At 33.4% G+C, this 15,060-nt stretch overlaps 1 protein-coding gene across 6 annotated transcripts in view; it reads left to right on the top strand.

Moving 5' to 3' along the window:
* Positions 1–15,060, top strand: part of TBC1D5 (TBC1 domain family member 5) — a 529,649-nt gene that overhangs the window by 212,402 nt on the left and 302,187 nt on the right. For all 6 annotated transcript variants that reach the window (XM_020289588.2, XM_076005553.1, XM_020289677.2 and 3 more), the window contains one exon: positions 5,416–5,543. In XM_020289588.2, the coding sequence (XP_020145177.2) occupies positions 5,447–5,543 (97 nt within the window). In that variant the 5' untranslated portion in view covers positions 5,416–5,446. The remainder of the gene's footprint in view (positions 1–5,415; positions 5,544–15,060) is intronic.

The following is a 15,060-nucleotide window of genomic DNA, read 5'->3' as shown; positions in this document are numbered from 1 at the left end:
TTCACATCTTAGATTTAGGCCTGTGATCCATCTTGAATTAATTTTTATGAGTGGTGAGAGATATAGATCCTGTTTCAGTCTGCTACATGTGGCTATCCAATTTTCCCAGTACCATTTATTGAATATAGGGATTCTTTTCCCCAGTGTATATTGCTGTCTACTTTGTCAAAGATCAGATGGCAATATGTGTTCATTATAATGATTAAAATAAATACAGACATGTTTGTTGAAGACTTTTGATATTCTGCTTTGTGTATTAATCAAGTATTTTCTCAGTGCATTTATGAAACACAAATTGGGAAATTCTCAAGAAAATTATTTCATATTCAAAGGCAACATTTTATTGTGATTACATGAGATAATCACACTATCACAATAGTAGTAAATCAACACACTTTTAAGAATTTTTTTAGATTCCAGAAAGCAAAAATAGCTCTTTAAATTTAACACAAAAAAACCCCCAAACCCCAAAGCAGCAGCTTCCTAATAAGTTACGTTCAAGTCAGGTTATTATTTAAATCCATAATTAAAAGTAAACTAAGCACATTATCCACACTTTTTCTTCAACAGATTGTTTGAAAATGACTCATTATTGCTAGTCAGCAGGTTTGTGTTGTTTAATTATAAAAGAATGTTAGTGACTCAGTTTCAATCTATAGGAATAATAAATTAGGATATATTTAATAGATGCCTATCTACTAGTAGGTGCCACTTTAATACTTTCATAAAGTATTTATATAGAATACTTGTAGACTAGAGTATTTGATTAATTTTTTATTCTGGTTATTGGTATTACCATAGACTTGTTAAGTTCTAAAGAACTATAATTAAAACTAAATTCGCTGAATGACTTCTTGAACTTAACTTTCTCTAAGAAGTCAAAAAGACCTGATATATATTTTAGGTCCCTAAATGAATATATAAACATCATTGTGTCGTATTTTATTTTAGCTATATAAAAACTGATTTTTTGTTGTTGTTGTTGTTAAGACAGAGTCTCACTCTGTTGCACAGGCTAGAGTCCCGTGGCGTCAGCCTAGCTCACAGCAACCTCAAACTCCTGAGCTCAAACGATCCTTCTGCCTCAGCCTTCTGAGTAGCTGGGACTACAGGCATGCACCACTATGCCCGGTTAATTTTTTTCTATATATTTTTAGTTGTCAGGCTCATTTCTTTCTATTTTTTTGGTAGAGATAGTCTCACTCTTGCTCAGGCTGGTCTTGATCTCCTGAGCTTAAACGATCTGCCAGCCTCAGCTTCCCATAGTGCTAGGATTACAGGTGTGAGCCAGCACGGCTGGCTAAAACTGATTTTTTGATGTTCCTTTTTAAAAATAAACTTTAATATCAGCTTGCTTGTCTATTTTTTCATAAAGTTTAAAATATATAAAATCTGTTTATTTGTATTAATACATTTTAGATATGTGAAGCCTGTGACAGTGGAAGTATGCTGTAAAAATAAGAAATTAATGAAATGATAAAAACATGGTTTAGGACATTAAAGAAAATTTAAGGAAATCTAGCAGTTAACTTAGAATAAAGTGACATTCTCAAATGTTTATTTTTTGTTTTAATTTTACTTTTCTAAGAGATAGGGTCTTGCTGTATCACCCAGACTAGTTTTGATCTCTTGGCCTCAAGTGATCCTAGCACCTCAGTCTCCTCAGCAGCTGGGACTATAGGCACAAGCCACTGTGCCCTGCTTACTTTCATATTTTTAAGAGTATAACAAAATATAGAGAGAATATAAATTGTACATTAAAATAATTGCTTATTGGCAATTCTAAAATGTGTTTGGCTAAATACAATTGGCTAAATACAATTCTAAAATGTGTTTTTAGAATTTAATGTGTTTTAATCGGTTCCCCATAGTATTTTTTTAAAATTTGAATTATTTGCAACACATACAAATGAGGAGATTTCACATAAAATTCTGGATTTCTATCTTATTTTGGAAAAGCTGAAGTCTAGTAAGGGGTGTTCTAATTCTTGATAGACCCCATCTTTTTATAACCCTTGTTTTATACTTGGCCTTTTTGTCACATTGACCTATCAGGAGCCAAATGTAATGTGGAAGAAAGAATTTGAGCTCTGGAGCCAATTCAAATTATGGCTTCAGTACTTATTAATTGTGTGACTCTAGACAGAATACTTGATCTCTCTACACCTCTGTTTTCTCTTTGGTAAAATGAAAATAAGAATGATGAAGTTATATCTTTATGTTGTAGGAGGATGAAATGATGTGTGTTCATGAAGCACTGAGAGTGGTTTTTGGTGTACTTCTTTGCTTGTAGAGTGGATTTGGCATATCTTCTTTGCTTGTATTATAATTAATAATGCATTTTGCCCCCCACCCCTAGTTAGACATTTGAATTTGTTGATCCTTACTGCTTCAAAGTAGAGGACTTTATTTCTTCATCTCTTCATTTACTTGTGCAGAATTTATGAGATTCTTTTTTATACTATAACTGATCAATCTACATTTTGCTATCGCCTACTAGGTTATGTTCCCCCAGAGTTTCTTCTATATAGTAAGTGCTCAGTATATGCTTATTGATTTGTACATATAAGAAACAAATACTGACATCTGTCTAGATTTATGGATTTAGGATTTATAGCTTTAGAAATTCTTACTACATATTAGCTACAAAAGTTTTCTGTTTTCCCTAACCCTCTGCCCCTCTGGTTCTGTTGTAAGGGATAGTATTTATTAACATCTGATTGTGATGGCAGGAGTGGAGGGGTTGGATGCTTTGTTAAAAATCAGAAAAGGTACATGAGTATTTTACAAGGTAAGGGTTATTTCGGGCTGGGAAAAGGTGGGAAAAACCGATCAAGAATTTGTGTATTCATGGGCATCTCTGGAACCTTTTCTCCATAGTTAGAGACCATATCCTATACAATTAAGTACTCATTTTGATTTGACTTGCTTTTCCCCCTTGTCTTTCCTTATTTTCTCTTTCTTTCATGTCCCCATTGCTCTTGAAATTTAAAAGATTATGGTGCTTTACATTATTTTGGACGAAAATTGGTGAACCTGGTTTATTTTTGGAAGAATTCTGATTTTGGAAGGTAAGGTGTACCTTATGGATATAGAAAATTTCCAAGTAGTTAATCTTGGAAGTTCAAAATAATTTTCTTTCTTCCTTCCTTTCTTTTTTTCTTTCCTTCTTCCCTCCCTCCCTCCCTCCCTCCTTCCCTCCCTTCCTTTCTTTCCTTTCCTTCTTTCAAAGAGAGAGTCTCACTCTGTTGCCTGGGATAGAGTACAGTGGTGTCATCATAGCTCACTACAGCCTCACACTCCTGGGCCCAAGCAATCTTCCTGCTTCAGACTCCCAAGTAGCTGTGACTGCAGGTGCACACCACTGCACTCAGCTAACTTTTTTATTGTTTTAGTAGAGATAGGGTCTCACTCATGCTCAGGCTGGTCTCAAACTCCTGAGTTCAAGTGATCCTCCCACCCTGGCCTCCCAGAGTGCTAGGATTACAAGCATGAGCCACTGCATCTGGCCTCAAAATCATTTAATTTAAAAATTTTTGTTTAATTTTGAATAATTTATGGAAATAGGAATGAAGTGGAAAAACCCTTCAAAATGATTATTTATATAATCTTGTTGTAAGTGTAAAACCAGAGGCATAAAGCATATTGTTGCCACCCAACCAAGTTCATTTGCCTGCTGCCCAAGAGGAAGCCTGTATGCTGAGACAGCAGCATAACACTAAGGGGGGAGGGAAATTTCTCAAATCCACCTCCCAGAGAATTTGGGAGACAGGGTTTTTAAAGACAGTTTGGCATAGGCAATTGAGTCTGCTCATTGGCTGGGTTTGGGGTGGAACCACTGGGTTGTAGAAATTGTCTTCTGTGCTGACCAGGTTCTTGGGTGGGGGTCACAAGACCAGTTGAGTCAGTTCCTTGGTATGGGCCACTGGTCTGGGTGGGTCAGCCATTTGAATGGAATGCGGGACCTGCAAGATATCTCAGAAACTAACTCTTGGTTTCAGAAAGGTGATGTTATCTATGGAGAAAGTTAAGAATCTTTATGACCACCAGCTGTGTGGCTCTGGAATTGCAATTATAGAGAAGCAAACAAGGGGACAGTGGCTAATTATCATTATTTTGAACTAGGCCTTTGCCTTAATTTTAGCTAGGTTCTTACCAGAGTTCTTGCCTTGCACCTCATTATTGATTTGTTTAAAGGGCGGTTTCAATAATAACAATAACAGATATATTTGGGTGCATAAAAATAAAAAAAAATGAAAAAGTTACTTATGTCACAAAAATGCCATACACTTAAAGATGGACATACTTTAGGAAAATATATGTATCATATGAAAGTTTTAATATGCACAATACTTAAAGCATGCTTACAAATCATGAACACAATCATAATAATAAACTCTATTCACAAAATATAATAAAAAATTTTAGAGAAATATATGAAGTCTTCAGTAGTCTCACTAATTATCAAGCAAATGCAATATAAATTTTACTATCACATTGGTTCAAAACCAAAAAGAGGAACTATCCATTTAACGAGAATTCAGAGGAAATGACTTATTGTGTCATGTACAGACCTTTTTAGAGTACAATTTGCCAAGCTTATCACATAATCTTATTTTTTAAATGTATGTTTTAGTCCAGCAATTGCACATACAATAATTTATCCTAAGGAGATAATTGTGGATATGACACTGCTAAAAGATAATCATTTGCTGTATATAGTATTGAACAACTGAAAGCATCCTAATTGTTTACTAATAAGGAATTGGTTACATAAATTGTGCTGGCTATAAAATGGAATGCTAAGGATCCATTAGAAATGATAATATAGGTACTTTTTTTTCATATCTTGGAAGGACACTCAGTTAAAAGTAGATTACATAATCAGTAAGTTTTAACATGTTGGATCACATTAAAAACATATACATTTTAAATGCCCAGAACAAAGACAGAAAGGATACGTGTAATACATTGAAATGTTAAGAGTGGTATTTCTAGCTACTACAATTATGAGTAATTTTAATTTGCTATATTTTCATGTTTGTGGAAGTTTCTATTGTGAATGTGTATTATTTTGGCTATAAAACAAAAGGATGCTATAAATGGGAGAATAATTTCTTTAACTTATTGTACAGCTTTTTGTGCAAAGTTTGATGCTAATAAATATGATGTTGAATCACATTGAGATAGACTATAAATGAAGTCCAGATTTTTGGAGAAATTGTTGAAATGGAAATATTGTGCTACCTTTTCACTTCTTTGTATAAGCCTACCAATGTGTAGTAACAGTCCTTGGAGCCTGTGGAAAACATGTAAATGTCTATAATGCTCATTTAATAATTTCGGTCTCGTATTTATTCCGAGTCATAGCAGAAAGAAAAAAATTATTTTTCTCTATATTTTTTCACATTCTAGGTACGTTAGGTGATATCGTGCACTTCCCACCATGTATCATTCCTTATCTGAAACCAGACATCCTCTACAGCCAGAAGAACAAGAAGTGGGCATTGACCCTTTGTCCAGTTACTCTAACAAGTCTGGAGGTGAGTTTTGTAGATGCTCTCTGTGGGTACTGGGAAACCTAGCAGAGGGGCTCCAGTTAGCCCTCTCTGCCTTATATGTGTAATTCTCTTGATGAAACTGAGAAAGGCAACTTTAAGAACATTTCTCTGTATATGTATAGAGCAGGCTTGACACTAATGAATACAACAAAAAGTCAGCTTTCAGTTATTGACAGAAGTATTAACCAAATGTTTAATGGACTGCCATCATTTTTAAAAAAATCACAAATTAAACAATGGCTTCACACATCTTCTAAAGAATTCTATACTTTTGGTGTTGATTTGCAGGGATTGTTATTGCCCTCCAGCAGGTTGAGATTATTCCATGATAAAAAGCTTACCTGATTCATCATCATCTTTTTTTTTTAATAAAATAATTGAAATTTGTGTTATATTTTTAAAGATCTATACATTGAAATTATTATGTGGTAGAATTAAAAAGTAGACTATATTCAGGTTCTGTGCTATAAAAATTTATCAAATGTGTATGTATCTGAATCTGTATTTTCTCAGTGTTTTTACTTAATGATAGTAGTAATATGGTTTTTTAGAAGAAAGCAAGGAGTCTGTGAGAATTCTTGAAGCCTTAACCTTATTTTTAAGTAATTTACTAAATATGTGATAAAGTTCATTGACTCAGTGACTACTTGTAATTTTTCACTCACAAAATGCATATATTAGGATTGTAAGATCTATATTTTAAAATATCATAAATTAAGCAAAATTGTGTGTTTTTTATAATTCAAATGAACTTATATTTTTCTGTCTATTGATGTCAAGGTCTGCTATTAACTCATGTTCTGAGAATTTTAAAAAATAATACTAAAAATGACTTTCTTTAGAACACAAGCTCTTTATGGAGTATGTTTATGTTTTTTGTACGTCTTTAATATCTTCTGCATCATTCAAATGCCATCGTTATTTTTAATGAAAATGGGAGAATTTGTCCTACAACTTTTTTTTGTGGTTTTATTTTTTATCTGTTGTTATATAAGGACTCAACAAGACCTGTTTAAGATTTTGATAACATGAAAACTAATAGTGTTCATTTCAATTTCAGTATTTTAATTATCTCAGTGGTAAGCATGATACTTTTCATGGCAATATCTTCTCCTAAATGTAATACTTATAAGAAGCACTCAATTAAATAAGTCAAATTGTTTTGCAAGTACTTCTGTGAGTGTTTTAAAAGTGAATATGTATTTGTGTTACAAGCATATAAAATAGTTTCACCAAAAGTTTTCATGCTATTTCTGATTTATATGCTTATTTGAGAACATAGTTTGTTGTTATTTATTTTTTAAGTGTATATTTTTCTCTGGCCTACTTCATTAAATATTGAGGGTCTTTTTTTTTAACCTGGTTAAAAAGACATTTTAAATTAATTTTATCCTTTATTGTTTGCAGGAATAAGTAGTTACCTTTACTGAAAAGGCTTTTCGTTTATATCCTAGCGTAACATTTCTATGACATACTAAGTTATTAGGACTGAATTGATGTTTAAAAGTGCCATTAATTCATTTACCCCAAATGTTCATTAACAATGTAAATGTATGCTGATGTTCTATGAGACAAGGAAGTGACTAATGACTCTTCCAACTAACAACACTTAAAATGAATAGAAACTTTAGATAGCTAATCTTGAAGTAATCAAGACCCTCATTCAGCTTGGCATCTCTGTATGCTCTAAAACAGCTGTCAACTGTTAAAAATATATACAAAACACACATACGCACAAGCACATGCAGAAAGAAAGATATGTAAATATCTAGTTCTTCAAAGCCATAAAGGTTATAACCGTAGTGGGTTTTGTACATTATATATGTAAATATTTTATATAAAGCATCTATTTCATCTTTTTAGATTTCCTTTTTGCAAGAAAAACATGTGTTGCATTTGAATGGGATTGTCATATTTGCTTGAAGAATCATCACCTTTCTAGTATATTTGTTTATTTTCATATATGTCTTCCATGAGGTTTCTTCAAATATTTTGGAGTCTTTTATACATTTCTGCCACTTAAATTTTAATTCCCTTAAAATTCTTTAAGGGATTTGTGGCTATTGGATGACTCATTTTCTAAGTAGTTGAACATTGGTCTTACCATCAGTTGTTTGTGTGTAGAAGTCATGTATAATTTTTTTTTAAACATTCTTGTCATAGATTCTTTTAGTAACAAAATGTCTGTAATTTCTCAAATCTGAATTTTAACCTTCATGAAGAAATAGTACTGTTGAATGATTCTGAGAATTCTGGAAAGGAGTAGTAAAATATCAAGATAATGGGAATGGAGAGAAAAAACCTGCATATCATTGGTTTATTTTCATGAGTGGTTTAGGAAAGTGGGTGAGGGCAGAAAAAAAGAACTATCTGGATATATACATGTGAAGTTTTAGGAAATGTTATCCACGTGACTTAACTCTTAATACCTTAAGTATTTTTTTTTTTTATCAAACAGAGAAAAGTGTAGAAAATATGACCTTAGCTCTGTGCCCTATTAAGTTTAATCATGTACATGTACTACCACCATAAATTCCAAGATCTTTGATCAAAGGTTAATAATAACTGACAAGTTACCTGTAATTTAATTGAAAACAAAAAAGCAAAAATATTTATTAGTCTGTTCATGATTATTTGTTCTTAACATATAACTTTTCATGATCAATGAAATGGAAAGTTAATCATTTTTTAAAACTGAAAATAACAATATCAAAATTAGTAGAAACATAACCTATTAAATAATATTGTTGGAATATGACTAGTTGCTTTCACAAGCTTATGGGAGATTAGAATATTGGTGATGATGAGAGAAATTTTCTTCCATTAATATTAGTCTCTTTTGAGAATAGCTTTCTGTTACATATTATTAAAGTTTTTAGCTTCCATTTTATATGCCATAGTACTTACCTTCTGACTTACAGCCCTTATAAGAGTCAGATAATTATTCAACCTATCTTTGCCCTTTTATGTATCATATGAAAAGTCTGTGATACTCAAAAAAGCATTCTTTCTATCATTATTTATAAAATATTTAGTAACCTACTTAAAACCAAGATGTTCAGAATCCTGCCAAGTCCTTTTTTGCCTCCTATAATTTTGTTTTTATCCTAAATATTTCTTTCTTTTCATTATAATGTCATAGAGTTTTAGAACCAGAAAGGAATATTCTGGCTTTATTGATGAAAAGAATTGATAATCATATCAACTGAAGTTGATATGATAAAATAATGCTGTCCTATTGTGATCTTTAATGTTGTTTTTCATACAGAAGAGGTGAATTTAGATTTGAATAAAAGATGATTTTGTTCTGCTTAAGATATCTGGGTATCTGGACAAAGTATAGGATGCTGTCTGAAGCACTTTAAGTCCTGCTCTGGTGTAATTAGCTGTAGCCATCTTAGGGAGGAAGATGGCTTACAACTCTTCAGTCATTACCCATTCCACTAATGCTAAAATCGACACTCTTGACTATGATGTGCATGGTTGTCTTCTTGCCTTTGTGGCCTCACTTAGATGTGCTAAGCCAGTTCTAGACTCTGGGCCTTCCCACATGCTCCATGTTCTCTAATGTTATTATTGATTACTTTAGAGCACTAAACATGATATCTATGTTAATTTGTTTTCTTGTTTATTGTTTGTCTTCTGGTCAAGTGTAAGCTTTATGAGAGCATCAACCATGTTGGAACCATTTGTATATCTAGTACCTGTTCATGGGCACCATTCAGTAAATAACTAACAAATAAGTGACCTGTGTTTTACCAGCTTGGGCAGCTCCATTTGTATTAATTAATAATTGCTGAATGTATCCTTTTCTTCCATCTACTATTCTATTTCCTGTCCTAAATTGTAATGTATACAATCTGTTTCATTGTTCCTGATTATTCTAGTACTTGAATTTTTCTTCTTTTAGAGCTTCAGAAGTCAGTATACACTCTTCTGTGGTCCTCTTGATGCGCTTTGGTCTCATTGACCTCTCCTCTTTTGAAGTCCTTATTAAAATTTGCTTTTTTCATGTTTCCTTTTACTTGTGACCCATAACAAGATTTCCATTAGAACCAAGTGGAGAGAGTTTTCTGGCAAATAAATGTAAGGTAATGATGTGCTAATTAACCCACAGCAGTAATCGCTTTGCAAAGGAAAGCTAAGGAAGTAAGTTACTTTTCCAAATTTGTGACCATAATTTGGGAGCATAGACTACATGTAGTATGCTTACATTTAATATACATGTTTAACATATATAGCTCTTCAGGAAAATTTTGTGACAATAGTGTTTTTAATTCCTGATTTCTAAAACTTATTAACATGTTTTATAACAAGTATTTATTTCGCATATAAAATGCTGTAGAATGAATAACCTATAGTGGTGGCAGCTTTTGTTAAGTTTAAAACACTTTTAAAGATTTCTTTGTTGTCATTCAATAAATATTGAGTGCCTTATATGTACTAGGCATTATTATGGGTGCTGGAAATAAAACATTGAGAAAGATAAACATAGTCCTGAATGCTATGTTGTTTATGGATAATAGCCAGGATTTGGGGGTGCCAGGCAGGGAAAAGCAAATGACCATTTTAGTTAGAGAATAATAAGTTCTTTTCTTTCCTCTAGGAAAGTGTGCTTAGGTACTACATTGGTGGGGAAATCCATCTTGAACTGCAATGATGGTAGATCAGGAAAGGTTTGATATCTATCTAAACCACAACCTGAAGGATTAGGATCTGTTAGCCAGGTGATTGAGTAATGAGTATGCGCTGTGAGCTTGCCCTCTGCTAAACATAAAGAATCTCAGTGTGGTTAGAGGTTAGAGTTCAAAAGAGAAATGGCCACATATGAGACTGAAGACCAGGGCCATGAAACCATTTTATAGTAAGAAGAAAAGGTGGTTCAGTGAAGGAATTTCATGGCCAGATTTGCATTTTAGAAACATTATTTCTACTATAGTAGGGTGAACAAAGTACAGTGATGGGGCAAGACTGGAAGCAGAACACTCAGTTCAGAAGCTGTTGCAATATTCTAGGTGAGAAATGATAGTGGCCTACACTGGAAAGTAACAGCGGAATTGAAAAGATGTGGAAGTATTTGAGAGGTATTTAGGAGGTAGAATTGATAGTACTGATATTTGACTGGATGTGGGGCAGTGGAAAGGAGAGAAGTTTGAAGTGATATACAGTTTCTGAGTAGTCAAGTTATTGAGATAGGGAAATCTAGAAGGGAACTTTCTGTGGTCCAGGTGGGATAGGGGGCAGCAGAGAAGATTGGAAGTTCAGTTTCAGATGTGAGTTAGAAGTGCCTCATGATGTTCAAATGATACCCTGAAGATTTTGATGCATGGGTCTGAAACTTAGGGTTGGGTAGGAGATAAAGATTTGTCAGCTTAGGCATGATGGTCACAACAATGGGAATGATTGTGATCACCTCATAACTGCATGTAGTAATGGAAGAGAACCCGGGACCAATATCTAAGGAAAGTCATTTAAAGGTCTTGCTGCAGAAGAGGATCCTGCAAAGGAGACTGAAAAAGATGGGCTAGAGGAATAGAAGAAAAACCAGGAGAGTATAGAATCAAAGAAGCTAAGGTATGAAGGAAAGAGTGAGATTAGCTGAAAGTAAAGAAAATAGAAGTGTCCAGTGGACAAAGTCTTCATGACTGTGATAAACACAGTTTGGTTTTTTTTTTTTTTGTAATCTCAAGAATCCACACTCAAGTACTCTGTATATTTCTTATAAACTAATTATGTGTTCTATACTAAACTGAAGAATAGAGGGCCAAAGGTACAGCAATACTTGAAAAAGTAAAAATCAGTGGATGAAGGGTCCTGGGGTCTTAGAAGTCTGGCAGAGATACAGTGTAGAGAAAAGTTGGAGGGATTTTATAGACAGGAAGAAGGGCATTGTTTTCATTGTAATGACAGGAGGGAAGGAGAAAAGAAGTGTTATGGTGTTGTAAGTTCATCGGTTTGATGGTAGAGTTGAATGAGATATCACTAATGATTTAATCTCTTTCTTGGTAAATTAGAGTGACATTATTTGCTGAGAGTGAATGACAAGATAGAGCATTTGTAGATTTGTAGGGAGCAAAAAAGATTAGAATGAGTTGATAAGGAAGACATAACCTTGGAGTCAAGTTGAGATTGTACATAATATTTATAGATGATTCCAGCTTGTAAATTTGTGTGATTATGTACAGCAGAATTCAGCAGCCAGGATTTAGTCATAATGAAAAATACACAGGAGTTTTGTCAGGGGCATGTGACAGGTAGATAGTAGGCATGGATTGATGATTGAAGAATTCATCAATGGGTTGAGAATATATGGAAGTTTACTAAAATGAAAGAGGGCTTGCACAGGGCAGAGTAGAAAATTTTAGAAGGGATGGAGTCAAGGAAGATAGAACAGAGTTGTATGGTGATGGGAGTCCTACAGGAGATATGGGAACAGTAGGGCTAAAGGTTTGCTCGCGGTCTGAGAGTGAGAAGGATAGTGAGGGTAGTGGCAGACTTTTCATGTGATTCTTTTTTTTTTTTTTTTTTTAAGAGACATAGTCTCATTCTATTGTCCAGGCTGGAGTACAGTGGCATGATTATATCTCACTTCAGCCTCAAACTCCTGGGCTCTAGTGATCCTCCTGCCGTAGCCCTCCTGAGTACTTGCAACTACAGGTGTGTGCCATTATGCCCAGCTAATTTTTTTAATTTTTTATAGAGATGGGGGCTTTGCTATGTGCCCTTACTGGTCTCAAACTCCTAGCCTCAAGCAATCCTCTCACTTTGGCCTCCCAAAGTTTTGGGATTACAGATATAAGCCACCACACTCAGCCTACAGTGATTCTTAATAGCCTAAAATGTTGTATATTTTATATTAAATGTACCTTTAATATATGTTCTAAATTCTGAAAAAATAGTAATATGGTCTTTTCTCATATCTCTTAATAATTCTTATGGGGTTAATAAATGCATTAGTTCAATGAAACATTGTTTAGTCACAGCCAGTAAGCCAGCTCAGTACCGTCATTAGTTCTGTATAATAATTTGGATCTATATTGATTTGGATAGGTCTTGAGGTCTCTTTAATAAAATATTTTCCCTAGATATCAAGGAAAAAGGTACTTTAAATAGATAAAAAACTATAAGTTAGGCTATAAAATTATCAATGAAAATTGTAGGTTTATTGAAGATAAAGATTGTTAAAAGAAAGATTGACTTGGAAATTCTTAAATTCAGTAGGAAGGAAATACATGGATGGTTTTAAAACATGTCTCTTTAAAAACAGATTTTGTCAAGTAATATGACAATAGGATGAAGTGACATCAGAGAATAATGAACATGCCATGCCCCCGTTCCTCAAAAGCTCAGTTTCTTTTATATGGTTCATATTATGCCATGCTACCAATATTACAATAATAATAGTATATGCAGACCTTTTTGTTGATCCATAATGTGTGCATGTGTGTATATGTATGTGTACGAGTTTTATTTGTCAGGAGGGCATGTAATCATTATTTCCCTCTGCTGATATAATGGAGAATTTGTTCCTCTAGGACATATTAGAACAATGTGTTTAATGCTCTTCAATTTAATTTACTGGTATCACAATTAATACAATTAAGGTCATTGGAAATGAAACTATTAACAAATTGAGTAATTTACTTTAACAATGTCAATGTGTTCTCACAATTACATTTGCTTTAATTAGTGTACAAGCTATTATTTAATAGGCTACCTCACATAGAAAAATGTAATAATGCATTCTTGCCTCCTTATAAAAGAAAGGAAGAAACTTTTAATGGACTCAGTGATTTTGTTTAAGAGCTGTTAGCTATAAAGTGATGGAGGAGAAAGTAGAAAGTCAGCAAAGTTTGCAAGAATGTAGATAAAACATTCTTGGTATTTTTCTTGATACTTACCAGTACATGGAAAGGCAAGTACTATTGCATATATAATATTGGAAAATTTTAATGGTAGTTAGGAAAGGGAACAAAGGTTTGGGAAAATTTTAATAATGTTTAGTTTTATATTGTTTGGCTTAATACTGTAGTAATATTTCAGTTTCTGAATGTCATAAAATAAGTCATTTCTAATTAGTCACCCTAATGGAGAGGAGCATACTGGTATAGAACAGCAGTCCCCAACCTTTTTGGCACCAGGGACCAGTTTCATGAAAGACAATTTTTCCACAGACCAGGGGTAGAGGGGATGGCGAATTTCGGGGATCAGCTATAAATACAGATGAAGCTTCTCTAGCTTGCTGCCACTCACCTTCTGCTGTACGGCCCAGTTCCTAACGTGCCACGGACCAATACCGGCCCTCGGCCTGAGGATTGTGGGTGGCCGGTGTAGAATATAAAAAAAGTAAGAAACAAAAAGTTTTGTTTCTTGAATGGGCTTTTGTTTTCTATTTTCATATGAGTATTTCTGACCTAAGAATTCATTTTAATACAACCAATGCAAAAGCTCTCCAGAAGGAGATGGTAAGCAAGCTTTTCTGCTCCTGTGATTACTTCTGTTGAGATCAGAAAACCTAGGGAGGAATAAATGGTTACATGTCTGTTTCTGTGTACACCAAGCAGGCGGAAGAAGATGAGTTGTCAACCAAGTCATAATAATAAGATCTGCTTTTCTCTGTGAACACAAGAGAAACATTTACTATCATGTTATCAAGTGGTGATTTATGTGGAAATGAGATAAATGCAATCCAGATAATTCAATACTGTAATTTTGAAAATTAGTTGGACAATATTTTCGCCTAATTTGATCAATTTATGTTTCTGTTACTTTCATCATTTTTTCCTTTTTAGTCCTCTGGTTAATTGCTAAAGTTCATAAAGTTACAAATTAAAAAAGGAAGCAGGCAGAAGTATAATTAGGCAATAAATATTTAAGTGTAAAATTTAAGAACTTTGAAGAATTTACAGATTTTAAAAAGTTAACTGTATCATTTCAAGGAAAGAGGTTCTTAGGAGCATATTTCGTTTTTCAACATTTGTGAATGCTTGTGCAACAATTCCCCACTAGTATTCATTGTTTGTTCCAAAATCTGAGCTCAGTCTACCAGCTTGTTAATAGATGACATGAGTTAAGAATAGAACGATTTACTGAAGAACAATCTACTTAGCATTGGTAGAAAATTAGTTTAGGTAATTCTTTAAATAGCTATTTGACTTTTGCACAGGCAAACTACTACTTGGTTAGTTGCTAAATATACTACAATAAAAAATTTCATTTGACTTTTATTTTATTCTCATTATACCTAGTCTCTAAATTCTGTCTTTAATTTTAAAACGATTCATCTGTTGATTCTTTAACCTATGTTATAGAATGTTAAAAGAGTGATCTGAATCTAATTATTTAAATACCTTCTCTTTAAAGTATAATAGATCTAAAGTAGAGATATTGGTTTGTTTTATCAAAGAAGGCCAAGTGTAAGAAGTTAATTGCTTTCTTTCAAGTCTTGCCTATATGGTCTTTATTCTTAGCTCTCTATCTATCCTGTGAGTAAGAAATT

Source organism: Microcebus murinus, chromosome 1, assembly GCF_040939455.1.
Source record: "Microcebus murinus isolate Inina chromosome 1, M.murinus_Inina_mat1.0, whole genome shotgun sequence".
Lineage (NCBI taxonomy): Eukaryota > Metazoa > Chordata > Mammalia > Primates > Cheirogaleidae > Microcebus > Microcebus murinus.
The sequence above is the reverse complement of the archived record's forward strand: the minus strand, read 5'-3'. Positions and strand labels throughout refer to the sequence as shown.